Source organism: Pollachius pollachius (genome assembly GCF_949987615.1).
Source record: "Pollachius pollachius genome assembly, chromosome: 3".
Taxonomy (NCBI): domain Eukaryota; kingdom Metazoa; phylum Chordata; class Actinopteri; order Gadiformes; family Gadidae; genus Pollachius; species Pollachius pollachius.
In genome coordinates this window covers 5,537,992-5,563,930 of record NC_136936.1, presented here as the reverse complement: position 1 = coordinate 5,563,930, position 25,939 = coordinate 5,537,992, and the positions used below count along the sequence as shown (strand labels likewise).

Sequence of the window (25,939 nt, the reverse complement as noted above, 5' to 3'; positions counted from 1 at the left end):
CTTTGGTTATCCCTCTCTAAGACTTTTCCCACAAGTAGTGGACAAGAAACACATGAAAAAAAGAACCTAGTCTTAACAAAACACTTTGATTCTCTTAATTGTAATGTTAATAGTTAATTTGCCAAAAATGATAACTTAACAAAAAAAAAATCCTATATTTCTTCAGACCACTCTTCGTCCTGAGAGTCATCATAATAACGAGGACTAATCAAAATACAACAGTTTCTGATTGGCTCACATTTGTGTTGGCCGCTGTGCTGTGACATCATCAGGCACCAATTTCAACCTATCAGAAATGTGAATTTACAATCCCCACAAATTATGCTGTCCCTGAGTAAAAAAAAAAAGAGTATTGGTCCAACTCTTGTCAAAACACCATTGAATATTTTTCACTCATTATCAAAGAAAACCAATACTTATTTTACATATAGCCCTATTATCTACACTTAGCTGCCTTTCTGACCTATGGTGTCTGAGGGAAATACAGTTGGCACAACACTGGAACCCGATATGCTCGTCTGTGACCACAAGCCTTGCGCGCTGTGTCTGTGCACACTACTGCTTGAGGATGGATGTACTGGCTGTTCCGACAGACAGACAGAAAGGTTGGTATCTGTCTCTAATGGCCCCCAACACCAAAGGACCAACGTTTGCCTGGCTTGACCCTTCCAGACTCTACTGCAACTCCCAGGTAACGGTCACTAGGACATCATCGCAGATTGATTCACTGTCGGTTCCCTGCTTGTTGTCTTCCAAGTGTTTGGATAGCAAAAAAGGCACATTTTATGGTATAATCGAAATTGTATCTCATTCATGTAATATAATTGTCCCACAATAAGTATAATCTCATGCATGAGTAAAACTGTTCCACTGGTTCACACAATCTCGATTCACCGGTGTGTTGGTTTGTCCAGGCTCTAACAGACTGTGTGAAAGACCTTCTCAGCCCCTTCCAGAATGACAGCGTGGACCTGGTAGCTGGCATAGATGCAATGGGATTTATTCTTGGTAAAACACTGATGTTTTTTAATTGAATATATCGAAATAGCAACCGTCCACATGCTCTGTTTCGATTACAACTTGCAGACACTGCTTTAGCTGTGCGTGCTAACCTATGTAAGGGGTTGTGCTAAAAATAGTCAGTCATTCAACCCACTGCTGAAATAAGGCATGCAGGGCGAGTGCATGGCAGAAAAAGACCCTGTGAATGGGTTGAACTTATCCAAAGTCATAGTGATATGTGTTATGAAACCAATATCAGTATCTTTGAGATTTATTTTGATAATTTTATTTTGATAATTTTTAAAGTTAAAATGGCAACGAATTTCTAATTGTGCTGGTTTTCAGGGGCCTCTGTGGCCACCACTCTGGGGAAGGGGTTCCTGGCCATCCGTAAGGCCGGCCACCTCTGCATAGCAACCCAGAGTCAGCAATACACTGACTACTCATGCCGGGAAAAAAACATGGAAGTACGCCTTGATGTGCTCAAGCCAGGTTAATATTCTTTTCACCCTGATCTATCCCACCTCTTTCCAAAAGAGAAGGGTTCTTTCTTCTTCTGGGAAATGTGTCCTTAGATTCAGTACATGTTTGGGCTTTGTTCTTCTTTTTTCTTTTCCCATGCGTGGGAAAAAAAGAAGACGGAGGCCTAACCTGACATCACCAATTCGCAAACATGACCTCACCGCCTCGTCTGGTTCCCAAGCTACCCGAGGCCCCAAGGCACTATCAACCAAACTATGGCGACAAGGGAAAGGCGAAAGAGGCCCACTGGAATGAAAGGACATATCAACCATTATCCTAAATAGGACACTGCCCCCAAGTGTTGACTAAAACATCCGACAACGTTTCTGTTTATAAAATGGTTTATGAGGTTACGAGTTGTAGGCTATGTCTACAGCTGTACGACATTCACCTCTCCCCCAGGTCTCAGAGTGTTATTAGTGGACCAGTGGATAGAGACCGGAGGCACGATGAAGGCGGCCATTCAACTAGTGGAGCAGCTGGGAGCCATCGTTGTAGGTCAGTTTGTTTTTATTTCTTCTATAATTTACCTTACTGAAACAAGACTAAACCGAACATCATCTCAATAAACAGATATCTGCATATTAGTTCTGAATGTGTAGGAAACGGAACACGATTTGGGTATCGGAAGCGTTCTGGTTTCCCTGGCTGGGTTTGTAGTCGAGTAATATTGACCAATCAAGTGTGGGTTTCTATTGACCAATCAAGTGTGAGTTAGTATTAGTAATGACCAATCACGTGTGAACACGTGTTAGTATTTGTTGCATGCAGGTAAACATACCGTGTGGAACGCGACGATCTCAAAACCCATCGGCTAGATAGGACATAACCATTATGATAACCTTTAAATCAAGACCATGGTCATTACAGGTGTGGCTGCAATCGCAATTGAGAACACAGAAGGAGGAAAATGGATAAAGAAACATTACAAACACGCCCATTGCATCCCAGAGGAACTCCAAGAACAAATTGATCGCCAACACCTTGAGTTGTTCAATAGTTAGGAGTTGAAAGAACGCCAACTACTCTCACATATTAGGAAGAAAAAGACAGAGATCATTTTTACGTCGATTTAAGACGGGCAGAATTTGTTAAATATTTGTAAGATATGTTCATTGTACTCATGTAAAACAAACTATGTTGATTAAACAATATGAAAAAGCGGTTTGGGATTTTTCCATAATATCAATTTTTTTTATTGCAATGGAAGACGTACAAAAAGTACACATATTTAGAAATATATTCTAAGGCCCATCTAGGTGTTTGCAGCTATTGTTACTCCACTGAGAATATAATTTGAATGCAACTATATATTTTAATAAGCAAGTGAGAAAATCTATAAAAGATAAGAAATTGGTTTAATTATTGCAAATATTCCACTGGCCACACACCATTCAATACAAAATTAAACTGATGAATTTACAGCAAACGGATTCAAAGTATATGCCCACTGATACGAACCTCCAATAGGCCTGTACTGAGGCATTATATATATTTTTGACAACAACCAAACGTGTTGACGGAAAGATATTAGACGTAGCAAATATCCAAATTACACTGACAATTGATTGCATAACTGATTATATAAAACAGAACACATGTTAATTTACTACATCTAGATGTTTTTAATATTGCACTTTGGTCGTACCGAAATAGCGGAATAATAGTAGACTAGTTTGTCAAGTGGAAATTACCGACCACATATATCCACTTCCAATTATTGGAAAACATATCCCAAGTCTATTAAAAAACACTGTGGTATTCCTTTCTCCTGGTCCACTTCTAAACATCCCATGAAGTGCTGGCCAAAAAGTCTCCCCTTTAGTTCCTTTAGTTTACAGTCGTGCTTCCAGGCTTACTGACAACAATTTGGCTGTTTCTTCTTGGACGCTGCGTAGAGATTGTTTGAATTGCTGTTGATTTCTGAAACAAATACACAGGGTCGTATGAAGCACATGTGCCAAACACCTCTCTGTCGAGGCGGAGAGCGATATTGCTTGCGTACTGGGTCAACACTCACTGACGATATCGCCGATTTGCCTCGTCCCGCTTTTCTCCAGCTCAGCGATGAGGTTCGCCTCAAAAGCCAAAGTAGCCACACGGAAGAAAAACTCCTTCACGTTTTCCCCTATCATTAGAAAAAACACACATTTAAGGTATGTTCAATCATTATTATTAAAAGGAACCTAAAACAACAGATTTTAAGATAAACAGTGAGGTGAGATGTTAATATGGACTCAGACTGCCCTCTATGGGTAAGATGCATGTTATTGCATGAGTAAGCTGAGACTATTTTGGGTTACCAGGTAACATCAATCAAACATCCCCCCCCAGATGAATCTCAAGCCTGAACTTCAATATAGCCCTGTCCCTACATGGAAAATGTGTCTACCAGAAGTCGTTCATGTGAATCATTATTATTTTCCTGACTTTGCTCTGTGATATATTCCCTTACCAGTCAGTGAGGAGAGGGCCCAGTACTCTGCCTTTATCTCCTGGGATACTTTAATGGCATCCTTCTCAATCAGAGCGTACTGCGCAGGAGACTAGAGAGACACAAACACACCCGAGTGAGGACAGATAGGATCATGTAGTATTTCATTAAATTAAGAAAAATCATATGTAAAGAGTTATCAGTTTTCACGCACGGTTAAGGTAAATGTTAAAATAATAAAAATTATGCTTTTTGAATTTTTAGTGAGGACACTTGAGAAAAGCCAAAATATCTAACCGCTGCTCCGTATTGACATAATGAGATCACTCTGAGCCCCATGCAGGGAATTAATGCGTCTAAGGTAGCCATTGCTATAATGATTCTGTGACTGCGAGACTTGTTTTGATCTTCTGACTCTACTGAATTATTTCAGAATAAGTCACTCATTTGAGAAACTGCGGTTGCAGGTACTTTCACACCTTATGTAATTAATAATCTGTTATATCATCATTTGTTCGGGGTCAAATGTATTTGCTATCACAAATTAATGTCCAAAAAAAAGGAGATCCAAAAACAACAATAAACACATTCCTGAGGTTGTGTTAAAAAAAACTACTAGCTTGTGCTTCTGGCGTCAGACCAACTAGTCCTCATTGACCTTCACTCATTCACCACAGGAATGAGACGAGGCTGTCTGGCCTCTCCACAACACACCATTACAGGAGTACATCTTCTAGGTCTTTCTATGTACACAGGGCATACGTACACTTAGATCTTTCTTGGTTCCGACCAGGAAAATCTGAATGTTTGTGGGATCGTTTTCTTTCATGGCATCAACAAGCCACTGCCTGTGATGAAGGAGTAAAAGTAAAATTTTAAACACAATTTTATTAGAAATATATATATTCCAAATGATATAATCATATTCAATATTATACTTACTTTGCGTGGCTCAAGCTGGCCACGTCATTTACATCGAAAACAATAATCACCGCTGAGGGAAAAAAAAATGATTCAGCACATTATTATCTGCATTGAGAAAACAATGACACCTGAAATAATTAGGGGGACAATACCAATGCATTCATCATCAAACAGGTTTGTACGTCAGTTAGGACAAATGATATCACTGCCAAGCATTGCTCATTTATCATCACATACACACACATAAAGATTTTTAGTAGTAGAGAAAGTAACACTGATTGAATTCGTCGGACCTTTCTCAAAGTCCAAACGAAAAAGATGGCGTCTCTTCATTCAACATAGACATAGACTTGTCATTACGTTTTTTCGTGAAACCAACAGACTTTAAACTTTTGGTCTTACTTTGCGCCCCTCTGTAGTACGTGGAAGCAATGCACTTAAACCTCTCCTGTCCTGCAGTGTCCCACCTGGAAGCAAATACACAGCCAACGTTACAGCCCATACCCCTACGCATGCACGCACGCACACACACACAATACGTTTATTAATGCTACGTTACTGTAGGTAAGCACTGCATTAGACTCACAACTGCAGACTGAATGGCACCCCCAGCACCTCAAATCGCTCCATCTCAAAGTCAACGCCAATGGTGGCCTTGTAGTTCTTGTCGAAGGCATCCTTGCAGAATCTGAATGATAGAAGATGAGTGTCAGTCAAGTCAAACTGTTGTTATGCCATTCTCACTCTCAAGCCATCGAAACATACTGAAAGAAATATTGGTAATAGCTAGGCGTGTCCATTGCAACAAATAAAACCACTGTTACTGTATGTGGCAGCAGTAAAATGAAAAATGCATCAAGTATTTCGAGTCAAACCTTAAATTCTGTTTACCTGTTAATAAGACAGGTTTTTCCCACTGCCAGATCACCAACCACAATCACCTTGGAGATCTTAAACCTAGTCACAGCGGAGAGAGAAGGTAAGCATCACCTGAAACCAACTCCAACGGCCTCCCCCAAAAAACGTGGTTTAATTAGTAGTCACCCCACAGTCCCGGTGCGTTGCTCCTGACAGGCCGTCCTCACTTTCTTGGTGAACTCATCCTTGGTATGCAGAGCAGCTTCTTTACTGTAACACTAGACGAGAAAAACAGCCTTCTTTGTAGCCGTGCTGTGGACGTGTCAGAGTATGGGTTCGTAAACCCGTGCAGCATGCACGTAATATAATAATAATGGCGTACCTTGGGTAGCTCAGCGATGATCCGGTCCTTTCGGACGGGAGGAAGAACGCTCATGGAGGAGACCCGGTAAGACATGAGGCATCCGAGTAGATCTCATAAACAGGTCATATAGTCTCCTGGAAGAGAGACACAGAGAGAGAAAGAGATCGTAGACATATGTGTAGCTAATTGTAACGAATTCGTCGTATGGTTAGACGAATTCATGCCACGATGAACAGTGAATGATATGCCACCACGAGTGGGTCTACTTGTTGCCGTTAATCCCATTGTCCAACAAAGCCCCGAAAAGTGCAGTATTGACGAAAGGTTATGCCTACATAAAACCTTTAAGTGATCGCAATGGTGACAAATTATACATACAAGGTCAACGTAACAATTACCGACTGATTACGAGTCTCCCAAACGATCAGTTCAGATAAAGTTGAGGAAGATGTTCCTCCACAAATCACTACAAAATGGTAGGGTCTACGTACAGTAGGCTGGTGGAAACGGGGCGTCCGTATGAGTCTCCTAGTGTTTGTAATAATCCCACAAATGTGGAGACGATCAATCCACATACAGACGATCAATCCACATACACACAGGGAATGATAGAGGAAATTTACCGCTGACCCAGTTCCCCCGTTCTCGTCTCAGGACGGAATGCCGGGAAAGGGATGCTTCAAACGGGTGTTTTTCTAGAAAGGGAGGGCGGGACATTCAGGACCATGGGATTAACAATGAGAGGCGAGAGAGAGGGCGGGACTTTCTATAGAGGGATATCCGTTCCGTTACAGGCTTTGGTTATTGCTTTGTCAACTTTTTGTAACGAAGTCCATATTTAATCTGTCTGTCGTCGTCGTGGTTTTTATTGTTATTCTTGACTGTAATATTATCGCTCATGGGGACTGTTGCCTGGCGTACACAAGACATAGGAAGAGACCGGAAATTTGCGTTGCGGTAGGTCGGGATAACACAAAAATGCCGGATACTCTCTCAGCGTAGTTCGCCCCTGGGCTAATTTTCCTACTGGAATTTTGAGGAGCACTTGGAGATGAGCAGCCGTTTTCTTGGTCCCCTGCTGGCGAAAATAAATATATTTACGTTTTGTTCTATTTCTTTGAACTTGTAATCTTAAATTCTCTGATTACATTTTGAGAAAATATTTGGCTTTTAAGTTAAACTTTGAATTAATTCAAAGTTGAACTTCCAAGGCCAAATATGCATAGGCTTACAATGAATTCTGGGGTAAAGAGAAGATGCAATAAGAATAAGCTATTATAATACTTTTAAAATAATAGTCATGTTGTTATGCGTTATGACAGCATGTTTGGTTTGATGGTTGATTCAAGTAGCAGTGGTTTGCAGTACCTCATTTTATTTCACCTAAATGCTTCTTGGTTTTTGTTTTGGTATGTCATTGATTGTTTAGCCTTTCAATGAGGAAATAAGTCAAATTGGCTGAAGCTGTAGACCAGTGGTTCCCACACTGTGGTACGCGTACCACGGGTGGTACGCAACGCGGAATCAAGTGGTACGCATAGGAATTAGAAAGAAATGTTAGATTAAAAACAATACTATCAAAATACCAGTACGAACGGAAATACATTTACCATGAGATCATATTCTCACTTGCTGTATGTGTACTGTATGTGTATGTGTTTCCGTGTCTATGTTCTAGTACTACCACTTTGTACAGCTGACAACAGCTAACAATAAATAATATTATTTTTAAGAATAAATGTGCCTTCTGCATGAGATTTGCGTAGCTGAATAGGGCTGCAGGCCTACGTTACTGTATGTTGTTATATTTTATAACGTGTCATAATGGTGGTACTTGGGGAGACAAATATTTTCTGTGGAGGTACACGGTATAAAAAGTTTGAGAACCACTGCTGTAGACAATACGCCTACAGGTCATTCCCACATTGTTCCTGTCTATCTTCACTCTCCTGTCCATAAAGACAGAAGTTATTCTGCCATCTAAAAAGCTATTCGAAATATTTCTGTTTAGGAAGTACGAAGTGATGAAAATTCACAAACATATAAATGTATAATGTTTGATAATTCAATTAACGCATTGCGAACACTTCAGTAGTTAGTTCATGCCGAACACACAATGTCTGCTAGAAGTTCCGGCACCGTTAAAACATCTGTTATAGCATTTCAGAGTAGGTAACCTGTTCATATCTTCTCGATTATTAAACAAGCTGGTTAAACACTGTTCCCCAGGTCAGCATTATGAATCTAGAGCCATTTACACGCAGACTGTACTGAGGGGGACCTTGTTTGGATGTGTCAACTTTGGAGTGAGAAGAGCATGTGTGGGTTGTTGGGTTCCCCCGACCCCCAAATTTCCTGTGCTCGGCCCTGGGAATATGACCATATGGACCACCCACAACTTCTGACCCAACACATCCATGCTCCTCATTTATCCTAATCTAATTTTATTCCTGTTTATTTTTTACACTTTTAAATGGTAGATGACGTTCAAACTGAATACATTAACCACCCCACAATCCAATTGCGTAGACTGAAAAAAACATACATATAATGAAAAAAGCTATTTATTTAGTATTTAGTCAACCAAAATAGTGTTCTCTTCGATGACTTCAGGAAATTAATTAACATGGTCATCGTTAGCACTTGCATGAAAAACAACAGATGTTTTGCTTATTTTCAGCAATTTCATATTGACACACATCAATTAATTGGCTACCGGTTAACTGTTTATGCATTTAAATACATTCAAAGTATTAGAATAGATTTTAAAATGAAATCACTGGTTTATATTTATATAACAAGGTCGTTTTGAAGAAACACTTTAATATGTCAGAGCTTTTAAATCATGAACAAAGTATCCCTCGCCTTGTAAAATTTAAACAAAGTTTTCCTCTCATGAGGCTCCATTCCTTTTCTCTACACGTAACCAGCGACATTAGTGTCATAGTTGAGTATAATGGTGAATGCTTCATTCCACAATTCACCTTTTCAACTAATCCACGTTCTTGGTTCAGATTCGTTTCGAAATATCAAAACACTGATTGTACTCTTTCGTGCCTTTACCCACGCCTTCTTGACTATTTCAATTTGGACGATTAAGATTGCAGCTGGCGCTACAATTAATGTCCATGTTCTGTTTAAAATTTGAATTTGATCAGCAAATGGCCGTGTGTCTGTCACCAGGCAGGGACCCCCGTAGGCCCCTTTCGAGGCTATAGCGGTGAAATAGTGTCTCTGTATCGTAACCTCCTCAGCCACAGTGGGCCTCATACAGAGAGAAGGCACAAGATGGCAGCCCCCCCCCCCCCCCCCCACCCCCACCCCCCTACTTGGTTTCCAGTTAGCTGTTGTCCTAGCCAGAGTAACCCTCCCCCTCCTCCCAAGTATTTGTGGGCGCCATGTTGGTTAGGTGTCACAAACGGTAAACTCTAAACCCCCCCCCCCCTAAAAAAAAACAAACCCCCTCCCGCCCATCCCCCCCTCACAGAAATACAGCAGGACAACATCCCCCTCCCCGACCCGATCAATCGGTGAGGAACTTCTGAGTCATTGGGGCGGGTTTGTGCGTTCCGTTTTGCGTGCCCGTGCGTTTGGGGCGGGGGCAAAAGTCGGCTCGCAGCAGCCGGTAAAAGTAGACCAGGATCATGCCGTTCATCAGCACCATGGCGGCCAGGAAGAAGCTGGCGTGGTCCAACCACGAGTAGTTGTACACGATGTACCAGGTCAGGTAGCCCTGGGCGCTCAGCCGGAAGAACACGTAGGTGAAGAGGTTGAGCATTTTGTTGACCCGGAAGGCCGGCGAGGACATCTGTTCGGCTAGCTTTAGCATCAGCCTCAAGTGTAGGGTGACGCTGTTGACCTCCACGAAGAGCGCCACCACCGCGCCCGACACGTAGAGCTTGGTGAAGAGGGCGTACCCGAAACACCAGATGACCTGTGGACGGACACGCACGCGCGCGCGCACACACACACACACACACACACACACACACACACACACACACACACACACACACACACACACACACACACACACACACACACACACACACACACACACACACACACGAGTGACAAGGTGCTACATGGTTCAGACTTCAGACATTTGACGGTGGACTCATGGTGGAAAAAGCGTGCGATGGTAATGTGTGTGGTAGAAGTGATGGAAGAATGTGTGGACATGAGCATGTTAAGAAAGGTCAGCTAATAAAATCCCAGCAACCCGGGGTAGAGATTGGTATGGTTATCACTCTCTTGCTCTACGTCCCTTTTTTCTTGCACTGTGTTAATGTTTCTCATGCTTTCAGCAACTTTACACTATTGGGTTACAGGAGAAATGTTGTGCTAATCCGAAAGAGGAATGGTTTATAATGTGTTATAAAAGTTATTCATCTAACTTGATGTCAAAATATAACTTAGTGTTATGGGCCTTTCCGTAGGAAATGTCGTTCACAAGACACTAAAACACTGTGAACCCTTAGTTATTATCTATAGTACCCATTTCCCTGTTTATACCGCGCTTATACCGCAAGACTGCTTCCTGAGATTGTGAGTGTGCCTTCTGTTCAGGGCTCACTATAGTGCTGTACCCTTTGTATGCTTGTCGTGTTGTGTGGCTTCTGTTCCACACATTTGTTTATAAATACAGTAGAGTTTGTGAAAAGCTGATTGACATTGCACGTTATGCCGGGCATCAGGTAGTACTATGAGGGTACCGCCCATTATATGGGCCGTTTTCACAGTGTGTGAAATACAGGAGCAGCTCATAACATTAATGATGGCTGTGTTTGATCTGGGTATGGTAGTGCACCAGTATACACACAACTAATCAAGCAAGTACACATTGATCATGCTGGTGCTATGAGGGATGTAAATAGGACCAACCGCTAATATTAAAACAGGTTACTTTGCCCTATGGGTGGCCTGTACACAGAAGTACAAATATTAACAAACAAACAAACAAATATTAACTCAGCAATATTAACAAATTAAAAAAACCAACAGGATTCAAATTGCCCCCTGAACATTTGAAAAACGAAGCCAAAAAATGTAATCTATACACAGATACATACACACACATACACACACACACACCACTGCTCTGTGTGTGACCTCACCAGTGTGTGATGAACTAGGAACTCCCATGATCCTCTAGCATGACCGGTTAGAATGATGTCACCTGCATCCTGTACAAAGTACCCTATGGGTGGAAAAACAGACAGAGTAAGATTATACATTTGATTTTTAAGCTAATTATCACATCATTAGTTCTCTGGACAGACTTATGTTGCATAACATGATGTCATCATGGCGACCCCCTTGATAAGCTGTTTGGCATGCATTGTTGAGCAGTGGAGATAACGGAGGCACTGTGGGGACGTCTGCACGGGCCCACGCCCTGCCTCATATAAGGCTCCTTCACATCGGACCCCTTGTGTATGGTTGTTAGCGTGGGTCTCCACAGACTCGTGTTTTCATAGTGACAACAAACACACAGACACACAATCCTTGAGTAGGCAGTCGACGCCCACCACGAGCCCTTGGTCACCGGAATAGGCCAGCATTATTACCCTTGATGATTGCATTAAGTCCCGCCCTCTCTTCCACCAAGTGGTTGAGAGCTTAGTGGTTTTAGTTGAGGGTATTTGCATCGTCTGTGAGTGTACTACGGCCGCTCTGTTATCCTGGGACCTGAGGCTATTGTTGGTGGGTGGCGGAAGGTGTCATCTGTTTTGTGAGTCATTACAAAATACGGGTGCACAACACCACAAGTCTCTTGGGAATTTCCATGCTGGCATCCATCTGCTGGAGCCTGTGCCGTTGATATTCACTTGTTCTCTATTTGAGTCTCATAACGGCAAACAAATCTTCACCTAGGTGTCTTGCAAAGCTATTGGCAGAAGTTACCCTGTTCGAGAACCCCTGTGGATGATTCATAGTGACATGTCATATGGATACAATGAGATGGCTTTGGTCCAATCAGGATAGAGGTTGTTTGGAAGGCCTTCTCTGGAGGCTGTAGCCACTGACCTGTTGAGACGCAGACGAGTAGGTACGACAACGGGACGAAGTAGGAGTGCAGGTTGTGCACCGTCTCTGGATATATCAGCACACTGGGGGGAGGGAAACAAGGTGTTGCTAGACAGCTCTACAAGCGTTCCTTCCACACAAAGCCCGACTAAAAACCAAAACATCTTAAAAACACGCCTCCTTGAAGGTACAGCGGGGGTTGTTGTAGGAGTAGCTGTTGAAATACTAACAGCTGTAGTGGTAATGGTGCTGACCAAACTTTGTGAAAACGTAAGAGTTGAAGTAGTTGTAATAATGGTATTGCTATCAGCCTGTATGGTAGGATATGTATTGTGGAGCAGTGAAGGGAAGAGGTTAAGTCGTGCTTCCTCCCTCCTTGCTCAAATATGAATGAATGAAAGAGTGAGGTTAATGGCTAACTTGAACACCTCTTTAGAAGTGATGATGCAACATATATACAATATATAAAAATCTGAAGCAGTTTCCTTGATCTCTTTCCCTTATTTGACTGTATCCAGTGCAGTAGAGTACTAGTAGAGAACTGGCCTTGATGTTACAAATACCAAACATAACACATTAAAACATGACACATCTACTTTGACTCCACCCAGGAGATCCTTTCACCCAATTGTACTTTCTCTGCATTACTGACGGGCAGGTTTTTCCTGTTCAACCGTTTGATTGGGCTAAGAGCTTGTGTTCCCTCTCGTTTTTCAGATCTTCCTACAAGTACGAACACAGCTCAGTGATATAAACCCAACGGCCGCACGAGGGGGGAAACCAAGCCAGAAAAACAGGGCCCACACCCTGAGTGATTCCAGGAGAGGAGACGTCAGGAAGTAAACACTGAGGGGCGCTTTGTGTGTTGGGTCAAACTGTGACACCCCCCCCCCAAACCCTCCCCCTCCCCCCCCCCCACACTTGGTTATGCCATTGTCTCTCCTCACCCCTTCCCTGTCTGCAGACGCTCTGTGGCACGGGCTGTTACTGACACACAAACACACACACATACACACACACAACCACACACCGACACACAACCACAGATCATGTGCAGCCGTTTAAAGTGAATGAACAATGGTTCATGGTGAGCCAACTGTGGGGGCACTTACCAGCTCAGGGCCCAGGCACCAGTGAGCAGGGAGTGCACCAGAGACACCGACAGGTTCTTCCACTTCCAGGCGCGGAACTCTTCCCCGCGCACCACCTTCGGCACCGGCAGGTTCTGCAGCAGGCGGTGCACCACCCTGAACAGCAGAGCGCACACCAGCACCACCGCACAAGGGTGGTTCAGCAGCACCTCCATCCTCTCGGCCAACCCCCCCCCCCGCTCCTTCTCTTGGCTTTTTAACTTCTCCTTCCTCTTCTCTGCGGCGTCCTCCTCCTTCCTCTCTGTCGCTCTGCCGCTCTCAACGATGTCACACTAGTGTCTGTGTCCGGAGGCGTCTCTCTCCACGGCCGCCTGTCGTCAGACGCGGTCGGATGGGCGGGGCGGGGCCTCTTGCTGGGCTTTCCAGCGGTCTGGGGAGCAGAGGAGGGTGGTGAAGTTTCTCCCTTGTGGCCTCACCGTCACCGGTTGCCTTTCACAACAACACAAAAGTCCCGTGGTCGTCTTCACGCTCCTCCACAGGGCGGTATAGCAGCTCCTGACGTGGTCAGCTTGCTGAGGCTGAAGAGGGAGGCGGGCTGGGGCTGGGGGAAGAGGCTTGTGGCTCCAACATGTGGCTCTTTTTAGTGTTTCCTTCTCTCCCTGTGCTGTGTGTGTAGCTGCCCCCCCCTTAGCCTGAGTGACAGAGTGGAAGGGGAGTGGTGGAGACAGAGAGAGACTAGTGGGCGTTGGCCTGCCTTGAGAAAACCACGGATTCAAGGAGGGGCCGTCTCTCTCTGTGTACTCTACTACACATTTCACAAAGTAGAGCAAACCAATCAGAACATACCAATTCGGACTGAAATAGACTTCGATGAAATAATGCAGTGCCTTTCAATGTTTAGCGGTAATACTAAGTCACTTTTGTCCTAGTGTATAATTTAACTCGTTCGGTGTTATACAACAGTTGGGTAAATCACACATGGTGATTTCAGCGAGTACGGGTGAGTCTGAAAGTGTCACATTACAGATGAAACCCCCTCCCCTTGATGGCCAACAGGAGAACTAGCTAGTCGCTGGAGACTATAAACACGGCAGTAATTACCCACGGCTGGCCCCTCCAAGGGACGAACAACTAGGAAATAAGATCCTGGCAACGCATTAGATCCTGTACATTAAATTTCTGATGTAAGCCTAAACATAGCCTTTTAGAGAGAGTCCGGCTCGGAGCCTAACTACCTATATGGCTTTGCTTATCACTGTTGCCAAGCACCTCTGCTTCTGTTTTCGTTTATGTACGTAGATATGTGTGAAGTGACCGTTACACGCGGTTACACTTTAAGTGAGTTCAATGCTACTTACATCTTTTTATATCCCTTGGGCCACTTCAACCAAGTCACATTTTATTGTGAATATCGATCACATCGATGATGGAGCTACTTCTACAACAGCTGCAACTTATCTGATAAATGGACTGTCATGTGATTGCCCCACCGCCAGATGGCAGCAAAGCCTCATTGAAGTTTAAAGGCACACTGAGTTCTCTTGTAAAGCCTAGTAGCACAGATTCGCTCACTAAAACCACATGGGCGAGGAAATTTGCTTACGCAAGATTTTTTTTTTGAAGATAGAGCATGTGTGTCTTTGCAAGATTGTGATCACAAAAGGGCATTGTATGGTAAAATAGCACAGTAGGGTACGGTTGCAATGTTGCATGCCCATCACATTGTGTTGTTTATCATTTCAAGTGCTATATCAATAAGTTATAGCTTGATCATGTCTGTTCTTGCATTATATCTCGTTACTACTCAGTAGGACGATAGGTTAGTATTCATCTTGAATCTTAAAAATTGATGGAGCTTGTATGCCCGTATGGATTTTCGGTATTATCCCTGCAATTATTACTATTTTCTTAATACTTTACAACGGGTTGAATGAATCTTAATCACAGTTATTAATGTCAGTTTCCCCATAGTTCCTGCTAATTGTTAGTCTTACCCCTAAGAGATAGAGTTTTAGTCTTGGGAGAATGCTCATTAAATTGTATTACCCTACCAATCCAAGTTGGTCTACTTACCCGGTAGAAAACCATTAAATTATTAAACAGTTTTAAACTGACATAAATTTGAAATAAGACATGACAAGGATGTAGGTCTTTATTAGAATAGTTATTACATATATAGTGTGTATATATAATCTGAGGACGTATTATATGATATAGACGTGGACGAGGTGTTAATAAAACTGTTCTATTTGCATGGATTGTATTTCGAAAGGATCTGGGAACTTGGTGACAGTTTTATGACCCGGAGATTCTTCACAGTTTGACAGCGGTTGCCTCAAGCCAGGGTAGCATGTAGGCCTACCTTTGATCATCCGGCACTGGGGGTTAATAGGTTTTCTTGGGAATCCTAATAGGCTGTAAACCGCCAAACATTAACGAAGGCCTGTCTTAGTACAAGCTTTGCATTGTGGCTCTATGGGAGAAGTTATGGGTATACTTGAAGGCATTCCAACCGACATTATCCTCCATGTTGTTTTGATGCAGTGGCGGTTCCTAATGACCGAGCCTGCTGAGGTTCAGATGAGAATCGTGTCCCGGAATGAACTTGCATGTCTTTTCAGAGCAAACAGAAACCCAACACACATGAACAAAACCAGCAGATATATCTCTCTCAGAGAACAGGTTTCTGGTTTCAGGGTGGCGATAAGCTTGACGTTCTTCGGGTCTGGTTCCCTCTTTGTAAGCAGAACAGAACCATGTAGGACACACACATAGAAGAGACCACTACCACCACCACCACAGCATGGTGATGTGAGAACGTGCGGTGGGGTATATATGCAGAGGTTTCAGAGGAAGGATGAAGGAACGCCGCTGGTTTCAGTCTGTTACCTGTATGCCTCCACGGTGCATTCCAACACACTGACAGCCTCAGACAAATCACGTGCAATCCATCATAAAAAGCCAAGTATGTCACCAAGCCGGTCTGTGGAGAGCCAGACCTGGTTCAGAAGGTTACACACAGGACTTTAATTTCCATTATTGGTACAGGCACTGACCTCCTGAGAAAGTTCACTTACATTATATTTAATTCTCCCGCAATCTTGTCTTCCCGCCTGTCTTTACCTACCATTAAAATACCGGCAAATGATAGTAAATGAATATCCTTAATATAGTGAATGTGGGTGTGTTGATGTATTACTTCAGAAGGGGGATAATTGTGTGGTGACTGCCAGCAAAACAACACAGGCCAGCCTTTGTTGGCACTCAAAGCATTTATTATGACCACCGTCATGGAGGAGAGGGGAAACGGTAGTCATGGAGCCTCCATTCTGCAGCTTATCACCTTAATAAGCAGCCGTCTAGACAGGAGAACTACCTGCCCGCTCCGGAATCTGCCATATTACCAAAACGCACACACAACAGTGTCTGTCTGTCCATTTGTCTGTCTGTCGTTCTTTCTGCCTGCCTGTCTGTCTGTCTATCAAATACTTATTTTAACCGGAGAGTAAGTGACTATAGGGCACCATTCAGGAGAGTGATTGTGAGGCTGGTTTTGTCTGCGAACAAGTACCACTTGGTATTATGTTTGTCCATAGCCGCTCCATGTAGGAGGAGGGGCTTGTTGCCGTGGAGACGACGGAAATGTTGAACCCCGAAAGCAGCGATGGAGAAGTATGAAAAGATTAAAGTGGTCGGGAGAGGAGCTTTCGGGTAAATCGAAACTCGTTTGCATTTAACGACGCTATTACCACACCGGCACTTCTATTTGCTGATTATAATGAGCCGTGGGGAAGAAATAAAACGCTCGTCTTCCACAGAAAGTGATGCGATGCGGTCGTCTTCTACGGCCATGGAAAACTTTCTCCCAAATCCCCATTCTGTCTTTCGACAACAGATGTACATATACAAAGATAATCGGTGTTCGTTAAAATTCAAATGCCTCAAAACCAGGTGGCATTTCATTGTTTTGGTTATGTTTTACATTTGATCATCATCATCATCATCATTATCGTATTGTAGTATATAATTAACCCAATTCATGAACCAAGTCGAAAGCCTTTTTATTTATCTATCTTACTAAACTACCGCCTAGGGCCTCTAGGCTAATGTTCCTTGACAATATCCCCACTTAGTATTTTAAAACGATCAAGACATCTAATAAACATATATTCCTAAACGCATACACCTATTGCATAACACTAGATGGCATTGCGTAAGATGCCAGATGTGAAGCGATCTAGTGCTCATCATGCACACACTCAAAACTTAAGGTGCCTACGAATCCATCCGCTAAAACACTTTCATCTCTCCATCACATCACAGCATCGTGCACCTCTGCCGCCGACGCGGCGACGGCGCGGCCGTCATCCTCAAGGAGATCCCCGTGGAGCAGATGACGCGCGACGAGCGCCTCTCCGCTCAGAACGAGTGCCAGGTCCTCAAGCTGCTCAACCACCCCAACATCATAGAGTACTATGAGAACTTCCTGGAGGACAAGGCCCTGATGATAGCCATGGAGTATGCGCCAGGTATAGCTTTTCATGTAGACGTCATTCCCCTTTCCTGTCGCTTATTACACACTCGCTCAGTGCTGCGTTCCCACAGTTCTCCGGGTCTGTAATGTCATGGACACACTGTGTGTCATATGTGCCTGGTAGGCATAAATAGCACTTAAGAGTTAGTTATTTGGTGTCACACCTTTTTAGGGGTCTTTTTCGTGTGTGTGGAGGGGGAAGGGGGGGGGGGGGGGGGGGGGTAATTTGATGCACTATGATGTCTGTAGAGTAAAATACTTTAGTATTTTGTTTCTTTTGTATTTCATTCTATTCAAGCAGGCAAGTCATTATGTGTGACGTGTACATCATCCATGTGACACATACAACATGATACATTTACAGTTAGGGCATTTAGCCGACACTTTTATCCAAGTCGCGGTAGGACGATAGTGATCTTAACGGCTGCATCGATGATGGGACTCTTACGTCATCCATGTGACCTCGTGACGGCGATGATAATGTCTGCACCGACCACCAGGGGGCACCCTGGCGGACTACATCCAGAAGCGCTGCAACTCCCTGCTGGACGAGGACACCATCCTGCACTTCTTCGTGCAGATCCTGCTGGCCATGTACCACGTGCACAACAAGCTGATCCTGCACCGCGACCTCAAGACCCAGAACATCCTGCTGGACAAGCACCAGATGATCGTCAAGATCGGAGACTTCGGCATCTCGAAGATCCTCGTGAGCAAGAGCAAGGCATACACGGTGAGCTGGGTTTGAGAACCCGACGTGCGCGCCGCCGCACTGGGATCAGAACCCCAAGAACGACAATGAGTCTCATTACGTGTAGTTTAACGCACAAGGAAGGGACGTGTCCCAGTGTGTTGGTGATGTAAAGAAAGAGACATACAAAATAAAAAAATAACTAATGTGCAGGATATTTACAAAGACCTTTGAGAAAAAACACATACAAAATAAATCGTAATCCAAAAATATTGAAGTGCAAAATAGGAAGTGTGCCAGTATGCAAATTAAAAAAGGGTTATGGATTGTCCATTTTTTTATGCTAATAATCATGATGAGCACTAATGAGAGCTCCTCTCCGTGTGTCCCGGCGTCAGGTGGTGGGCACCCCCTGCTACATCTCTCCAGAGCTGTGCGAGGGGAAGCCCTACAACCAGAAGAGTGACATCTGGGCTCTGGGCTGCGTCATGTACGAGCTGGCCAGCCTCAAGAGGGCCTTCGAGGCCGCGGTACTGGAAAACACACGCACGCTCACACACACACACACACAGACCCACGCACACTCAGAGACACATGCACGCTCACACAACACACACACAGAGACACGCACGCACACACAAACATACGCACACACGCACGCGCACAAACGAACGCACACATACAAACAACCATAGACATACGCAAACGCGCACATGCATGGACACACACACAAACAAACACACACACACAGATACACGCACGCAGGCACGCACGCACACAAACACACGTACACAAATGCACTCACACACACATACATGCACGCAGATTCATGGATGTACACACACACACACACTCCTTTGCTTATTAGTCTTAAATGGTCTAGTCTAAACTTTCATAGATTAGCTCTGCAGATTTCATCTCCTTTTCATCATGGGCGTTTGAAGTGTTTTCCGTTAAAGCTCGTGTGATAATGATTAGCCACGCTGTGTGTGTCGGGGATCCAAACCCTCCTCATTAGTGTTCAGATCGTTTCACTAATTGAACGGTATACTTTGGTAGAAATACTAGACGTCGATGATGTAAAGGTTTCACCCACCCTGATCCGGTGTAAGAAGTCGGCGCCGGGTGTCTTGCAGAATCTGCCCGCTCTGGTTCTGAAGATCATGAGCGGAACCTTCGCCCCGATCTCGGACCGCTACAGCCCCGAGCTGAGGGGGCTGGTGCTCAACATGCTGAACCTGGACCCCTCCAAGAGACCCCAGCTCAACGAGATCATGGCCCTCCCCGTGTGCATCCGACCGCTGCTCAACCTCTACACCGACATAGGCAACGTCAAGATGCGCCGGTGATACTTCTAATTGTTTTTACCCATGATTAGTTTGTATTCAATTCATCATCAACATTTATTGTTGAAGCTCGCAGAATTGATTGTCGAAGGCCTTGGCAAAGTAAGTATTTCACTGCAGTTTTACATGCTTGACTTTGTATGTGATCAATAGAAAAATTCTGGAAAAGTTTAAACTAATGCTCAAAGAATGTATATGTTTCATCTCATGTTCCCCCCACAGCCCCGTCAGAGAGCTGAACTACCCTTCATCGACACCAAAGTTTTTGGGATATTTGGAACTTATATTAATAATTTATACTATTCTAGTTTCATATCATTATTATTAATATGCTAGTGGCCTAGTTTTTTTTAAATGGAAGTGGCTGAGGCATACTTCTAACAAAGTCAACAAATATTCAAATTTGAAATAGTCCTTTTTGTTATAGTTATAAAAACATCTTACCCTCTGAAACCTGCTGAGGTACCTTTTAGGGTACATGTACCTGGGGCCAGGAATCTCAATATAGAGAACTGACCCCCCTGTTTTCCCCCATTCCCCTTCATCCTCCAGAATAGAGAAACCCCTTTCCAGCGTTCAGCACGGCCCCCACGGTAGGCCGGGTGGAAGGATCCCTGGCTCCAGGTCAAGAGGTAGGGCCCAGTGACAGTGTGAACTCAGGACGGGGGGGAAATCCATCCATGTCAGAATTGCAATGCTCATCTTCTATGATGCTGAATCGTTTCACAACTTACAAAAATCGTTCCAATTCACACCAACATTTTTTGTTGTATTTCTATTTTGCATCTTTTCCCTTTTGTGTTTGGTTCTTCTTCATGTCTTGACATTATTGCAATCAGTCGATTTTTTTTTTTCATGGTGCTTTCATGCCATCATTTGCCACGGCTCCTTTCGCGGCACACAACATAGCAAACCCCGGAATGAGCACGCCTGTGTACCTCATCAACCAATCAATCGAATCGTGCGATACCTAAAGATCCCCCCCTCCTGCTGATACCAGCGTTCCCCTTGTGAGACGGTCTCATGGATGTCCCCGCCTTTCTCCCCCCCCCCCCCCCTCAGACGGAGCCATGGGGCTGGGCCCGGGCAAGGTGCACACGCTGCCCCTGTCCTCGGTCTATACCTGGGGCAGCGGCATCTCCGCCCCGCTGCGCCTGCCCATGCTGAACACGGAGGTGCTGCAGGTGACCCTGGGACGCACCCAGAGGATGGGGGTCACGCGGTCGGGCCGGCTCATCACCTGGGAGGTGAGTCCGGCCGGGCTTTCTCGCCTTCATCACCTCGTTGACTGCAAGCAGGTCGGGAGAGAGAAACTGGTCTACTGTGCCTGGGGTTGTGTGGCTTCACACAACCCCCCTGACAGGAGCGTGTGGTGGCGAGGGTATTTCTTTGCTCGTCCTCGTATAAGATACCTTACCGTAGCTATCCCTACCCGCTACCAAATAACCCGTTCATGTACTCGCAGGTTGCTTTGTGAGTCAATCAACGCACCTTTTTAATGACTAAATATAAATAGTGAAATACTGCTGATGCTGATGGTGGTCTCGAAGTTCCATGTTCATAATATATACATCATTCATTATATGCACATTAGCAAACCACAAGTAGAAGTCACGATTAAGCCAAGAAATGTCTGCGCCATCCGCCCTCCCGTGCAAACAAGTCAACAGGTAACGGTGCGACCCAAGCCAACTAAAGGTAGATCACAGCAGGACAGTGAAAGGAGATCTGTGATGTGTGTGTGTGCGGTGGCAGGTCCCGTCCGTAGGCTGCGGCGAGCCCAGCCTCCCCGGCGGCGTGGACCCCATGCAACCCCAGTTCATCTCCCGCTTCCTGGAGGGCCAATCTGGGGTCACCATCAAGTCTGTGGCCTGCGGGGACCTCTTCACCACCTGCATGACCGGTTGGCCGGACCTTCCTCTTTACCGGGGCCCAGTATAGAACTGTTGCTGCTGTAATGACTTATGACCTGTGGCTCACATCACTCATAACACGCACGGCAAAGACGCATACTCTCGCACACACTAACACACACACACGCACACACAGGCACACAAAGCAATATCAAAGTGCGGACATGATCACTTACTTCCACTATTTAATCCATCCATTACCATGAATCACTTCCACATCTAACATTTTTTAAACCAATCCCACCACAAACTTGCAAGGAGGCTTTAGTATTAGCAAGACGATAATACTGAGAGCTTACTTACTTACAGTGTTCTACCTACAGTATTTACGCCTGTAATGTCACCTTTTCCCCTAACCCTATCTCGTAAGCAGCAGAACATACACCTCTTCTTATACCTCAACATAATCCCCTTATTATTTTACACACAACCAACGCCTTTCAAGAGTGACTCCAGCTATTATACCTAAAACGATTAAATAGTTTAATCTAAATCTTGACATTTGGGTTGGGAAGAGCTCCGTAGGAGTGATTAAATCCACTGGTATACACATTTCTCATCGCAACACCCACGTAAAAAAACCTATCCTCTGAGCTCCGCCGTGTGCCGTACAGTCCAGCATTTCCCCATGAGGTCGAGGGTCAAAGACCCCTCTGTGTCTCCTACAGGAAGCGGCCATTACTCCCCCGTTGACAGCAGATAGCTCAGGATTGCAGAATGTATTCACTCTTCAGCCCCCTCCTCCAAGCCCCCCATTCTATCCATCCTCCCCCAACTCTTCTCTGCTGCGAAGGCAGATTAGTGTTGTCATATAATCCCTTGTCAGGGATTATACACTTTGTGAGGGTCCACATAACTATCACACCTCCACTCAGGGACTAATAGTCCCGCTAATCCCCCTGACTCTAACTTTCACTTTCACCCGGGCAGACAGAGGCATCATCATGACGTTTGGCAGCGGGAGCAACGGCTGCCTTGGTCACGGCAGCTTCAACGACGTCACCCAGGTGAGGTGTCCTGGGGCAGTGAAGGGGGTTCACGTCAGAGTTCACCTTTGGTTTACGTGCACTACGTTGTTTTCTTCAGTAGGTCCAGATTTGCGTGTGATGACGGGATTGTTGTTCTAATGTGCTCTCAATGGAAAGATTTGAAGAATGTATTCCTAAGAAAATGACATAAATCGATTAAGGATGACTTGGGGTGATGACTTGAAGAGTGTTTAACAGAAAAGTGTAAAGTAGAAAAGTGAAAAATGATCTCGGGGTGAGATCCATGTTCTCCCCTCATGTCGCCTGTCTCTAGCCCAAGATAGTGGAGGCCCTGCTGGGCTACGAGCTGGTGCAGGTCTCCTGTGGGGCGTCCCATGTGCTTGCTGTGACCAATGAGAGAGAAGTGTTCGCGTGGGGTCGAGGAGACAATGGTGAGCCACCCTGAATTTAAATGTATCTCATTTCCACTGTCGTTTTATTCACCTATGCAGCGAATTTATGAAGTGATGTGCAAAATTCAGTATCTTGGTTCTTTTCTCATCCAAGTCTGATAGACATTGCCTCATTTAGAGCGTAATCATGTTATTCTGGCTGACACCAGCTTGTAAATGGTCCCCCAATGATGTCCTAGTGAATGTTTTCACTCACACACATGCACTAGTGTCCCTTTTTTCCCATTTTGTCCTCAATCCAATTAAACGCTCACAGATGCAATCAAAATACCGCCTACGTTTTGGTCTCATGCTAAATACTTAAATACGCCATAATATTGCATACGTAAGTAAGTTACGAGCTAGATAACATTTCACACAGTCTGTAATCCCCGCACACGCACACATGCACACACGCGCACACAAATACAAACACATGCACACACATGCACACATTCAGTGAGAACGCCGTCACAACTGATTTTCCTTGCAGTTCAACACAGGTGACGTCCATCTAGGTTGTCCCGGGGCTCTCTGCCTTATCTCTTCCATCCTCCCATCCCTCACGTCACCCCTCTAGGTCGCCTGGGGCTGGGCTCCCTGGACTCCCACTCCTCCCCCCAGCAGGTGGCCGTGCCTGCGGGCTTCGAGGCCCACAAGGTGCTGTGCGCCGTGGACTGCTCCATGATAATCAGCACCCAGCACAACATTCTGGCCTGTGGGAGCAACAGGTATATCATTCGAGATCATTTACACAAACAAACGCGCTCTCGCTCGCTCTTACTCACTCACTCACTCACTCAGTCACACTCACACATCTCTAAATAACACAGTGTACACACACTCTCTCTCTCTCTCTCTCATACATACAAGCAGACACACACACACACACACACACACACACACACACACACACACACACACTCACGTCTCTTAATAACGCTGTGAACACAGTCTCTCTCTCTCTCTCTCTCTCTCTCTCTCTCTCTCTCTCTCTCTCTCTCTCTCTCTCTCTCTCTCATAAACACACACTCACGCGTCCCGTAATGATACAGTGGAGCGTGCCTCAGGGAACCAGGTGTTGGACGGCCCGGCCGCTGGTGGATCAGAGGACAGATTATACACATCAACGCTGGGGCCGGCGTGGCACCCAGGGCGCGCTGTTGTCTGTGAGTTAGGGCGACAGCCGGCACCAGGGCAGCTTGTCTGAGCTCAGAGCGGCGGCGGCTGCATTGCTGGGATACCTGTGTTTAGACACCTGTGGTTAGATACCTGTCGCTCAGGGTGGGCCGGGTTTCAAACCAAAACCTCATGGTGAAAATATGTCGGGCTCTCGTTCTGCTCTATTTCTCTGTCTCTCCCTTGTCTCGTCACAACCCTTCAATCTCACCGCTGGCACCTTGGACTTCAACCCACACACGTTGAAATCCTGACCGCTGTGTGTGTGTGTGTGTCTCACTCTCTCTCTCTCTCTCTCTCTCTCTCTCTGTCTGTCTGTCTGTCTGTCTGTCTGCGTCTCTCTCTCTTTTTCTATTGGCCGCTCCCTCTCCCTCTCTCTCTCACCACACATGTTGTGGTTGTGGTCCGTGTCAGTGTGTCTCTCTCTCTTTTTCTGCTGCTCGCTCTCTCTTTCGCTCTCTCTCGCTGGTGTCTCCCCCCCCCCCCCCCCCACAGGTTCAACAAGCTGGGCCTGGACCTGATCGTGGCGGGGGAGGAGGCCCGGGCGAGCGACCAGGTGGAGGAGGTCCACATGTTCACGGCGGTGCGGTCGGCGCCGCTCAGCGTGGAGAGGATGGTGTACGTGGACATCGGCACCGCCCACTCCATCGCCGTCACGGGTAAAACCACGACGCTGGAGACCGCATGCGCCTTACCCCCACCCCCCACCCCCAGAAATAAATACCTACCATCAACGCCCTAAGCTCATGATTATCACTTCCTAAAGGTGCAAAAACAAAAACCACATCCTGGGCTATCGCTGCCCGTGTCTGCTCTTATCCAAAGATTGTATCGAAGGAATCAAGTATATTGACTTACTTTCTATATACATCTATATCTATATATTGTAGATCTATAGATATTGATGAGACCGCTCAGATCACACTGTAAAGGAGTTTGGAGAATCTAAATGAAATGACAAATCGAAGCAGGATTTTTGTCTTGATTGCTCTGACTAAATATTTCAGGAGATTGACTTGTGTTGCAATTCTCTCTTCAACGTTCTCTTAGATGCTGCGGTGAACATGAACGACCTAAAAACTGATAGACGCTTCAAACAAAGAACAGAAACATGTTTTAACTTAAAAAACCGATGATTCTTCGTCGAGATGCCAGAAAAGATTAGAGCCATTTTGTTACTATTCACGTTTGGTTTCATTTCGTTTCGTGACCTCTTCAGCCGTTCCTAAGCGTTGTTGACCCGTTTCCATGTGGGTGTGTCTCCGGGCAGAGAAGGGCGAGTGCTTCACCTTGGGCAGCAACCAGCACGGCCAGATGGGCTGCAGCTGGCGGCGGAACAGCAGGGTACCCTTCCTGGTGCCCGGGCTACAGGGCATCGCCATGGCAGCCTGCGGCGACGCCTTCTCCCTCGCCATCGGATCCGGTGAGGGCGACAGAGAAACACGATTTTATTAGATTATTAGATTATTGCTAGCAACAATCTTATTATTATTATTAGATTATATCATATTTTTGTCATTTTCGTACACTTTAAAAGGTTGGAGTAGCAATATAGGATCAATCTTTTCTAGTGTTTTCTTTTTTTACAGTGTTCGATTGTCTCACCCTTTTTGACTTTCCTGAAATGTTTT

General features: G+C 45.1%; 4 protein-coding genes across 4 annotated transcripts in view; 2 read left to right on the top strand and 2 right to left on the bottom strand.

The window, feature by feature from the left end:
• Nucleotides 1-554: 554 nt before the first annotated feature.
• On the top strand, nt 555-2,595 carry LOC307072276 (adenine phosphoribosyltransferase). The gene is made up of 5 exons (XM_079731509.1): nt 555-691; nt 915-1,008; nt 1,348-1,494; nt 1,927-2,022; nt 2,395-2,595. Exons 1-5 carry the CDS (start codon nt 569-571, stop codon nt 2,526-2,528), a joined length of 594 nt encoding a protein of 197 aa, XP_079587635.1. The 5' UTR covers nt 555-568; the 3' UTR covers nt 2,529-2,595.
• A 188-nt stretch (nt 2,596-2,783) lies between these two features.
• On the bottom strand, nt 2,784-6,734 carry LOC307072121 (ras-related protein Rab-34-like). Its single transcript, XM_079731313.1, has 11 exons — nt 6,596-6,734; nt 6,123-6,238; nt 5,927-6,018; nt 5,774-5,839; nt 5,469-5,570; nt 5,285-5,349; nt 4,901-4,952; nt 4,725-4,806; nt 3,980-4,070; nt 3,545-3,652; nt 2,784-3,447 (listed from the first exon to the last, which is right to left on the bottom strand). The coding sequence occupies exons 2-11, from the start codon at nt 6,195-6,197 to the stop codon at nt 3,380-3,382; spliced, it is 801 nt and encodes a 266-aa protein (XP_079587439.1). The 5' UTR covers nt 6,198-6,238; nt 6,596-6,734; the 3' UTR covers nt 2,784-3,379.
• Nucleotides 6,735-9,592: 2,858 nt separating this feature from the next.
• Nucleotides 9,593-13,910, bottom strand: tlcd1 (TLC domain containing 1). The gene is made up of 4 exons (XM_079731314.1): nt 13,247-13,910; nt 12,135-12,217; nt 11,222-11,304; nt 9,593-10,038 (listed from the first exon to the last, which is right to left on the bottom strand). The coding sequence occupies exons 1-4, from the start codon at nt 13,438-13,440 to the stop codon at nt 9,628-9,630; spliced, it is 771 nt and encodes a 256-aa protein (XP_079587440.1). The 5' UTR covers nt 13,441-13,910; the 3' UTR covers nt 9,593-9,627.
• A 2,875-nt stretch (nt 13,911-16,785) lies between these two features.
• nek8 (NIMA-related kinase 8) overlaps nt 16,786-25,939 on the top strand; it is a 12,840-nt gene continuing 3,686 nt past the window's right edge. Inside the window, exons 1-13 of the mRNA XM_079733229.1 lie at nt 16,786-16,936; nt 17,549-17,754; nt 18,260-18,492; nt 18,849-18,980; nt 19,587-19,795; nt 20,349-20,428; nt 20,859-21,043; nt 21,552-21,699; nt 22,640-22,716; nt 23,012-23,129; nt 23,710-23,860; nt 24,804-24,967; nt 25,579-25,731. Coding sequence (XP_079589355.1) covers nt 16,890-16,936; nt 17,549-17,754; nt 18,260-18,492; nt 18,849-18,980; nt 19,587-19,795; nt 20,349-20,428; nt 20,859-21,043; nt 21,552-21,699; nt 22,640-22,716; nt 23,012-23,129; nt 23,710-23,860; nt 24,804-24,967; nt 25,579-25,731 — 1,903 coding nt within the window. The 5' untranslated portion in view covers nt 16,786-16,889. The remainder of the gene's footprint in view (nt 16,937-17,548; nt 17,755-18,259; nt 18,493-18,848; nt 18,981-19,586; nt 19,796-20,348; nt 20,429-20,858; nt 21,044-21,551; nt 21,700-22,639; nt 22,717-23,011; nt 23,130-23,709; nt 23,861-24,803; nt 24,968-25,578; nt 25,732-25,939) is intronic.

Coding starts and splice junctions, on each gene's coding strand:
- LOC307072276 (XM_079731509.1), top strand. CDS start 569: ATGGATGTACTGGCTGTTCCGACAGACAGACAGAAAGGTTGGTATCTG. Junction 692..914: donor GACTCTACTGCAACTCCCAG/GTAACGGTCACT, acceptor TGGTTTGTCCAG/GCTCTAACAGACTGTGTGAA. Junction 2,023..2,394: donor GCTGGGAGCCATCGTTGTAG/GTCAGTTTGTTT, acceptor TGGTCATTACAG/GTGTGGCTGCAATCGCAATT.
- LOC307072121 (XM_079731313.1), bottom strand. CDS start 6,197: ATGTCTTACCGGGTCTCCTCCATGAGCGTTCTTCCTCCCGTCCGAAAG. Junction 5,840..5,926: donor CAACGCACCGGGACTGTGGG/GTGACTACTAAT, acceptor CGCTGTGACTAG/GTTTAAGATCTCCAAGGTGA. Junction 5,350..5,468: donor GTGCCATTCAGTCTGCAGTT/GTGAGTCTAATG, acceptor ATTTGCTTCCAG/GTGGGACACTGCAGGACAGG.
- tlcd1 (XM_079731314.1), bottom strand. CDS start 13,440: ATGGAGGTGCTGCTGAACCACCCTTGTGCGGTGGTGCTGGTGTGCGCT. Junction 12,218..13,246: donor GGTGCCTGGGCCCTGAGCTG/GTAAGTGCCCCC, acceptor CCCTCCCCCCAG/TGTGCTGATATATCCAGAGA. Junction 11,305..12,134: donor ACTCGTCTGCGTCTCAACAG/GTCAGTGGCTAC, acceptor TTCCACCCATAG/GGTACTTTGTACAGGATGCA.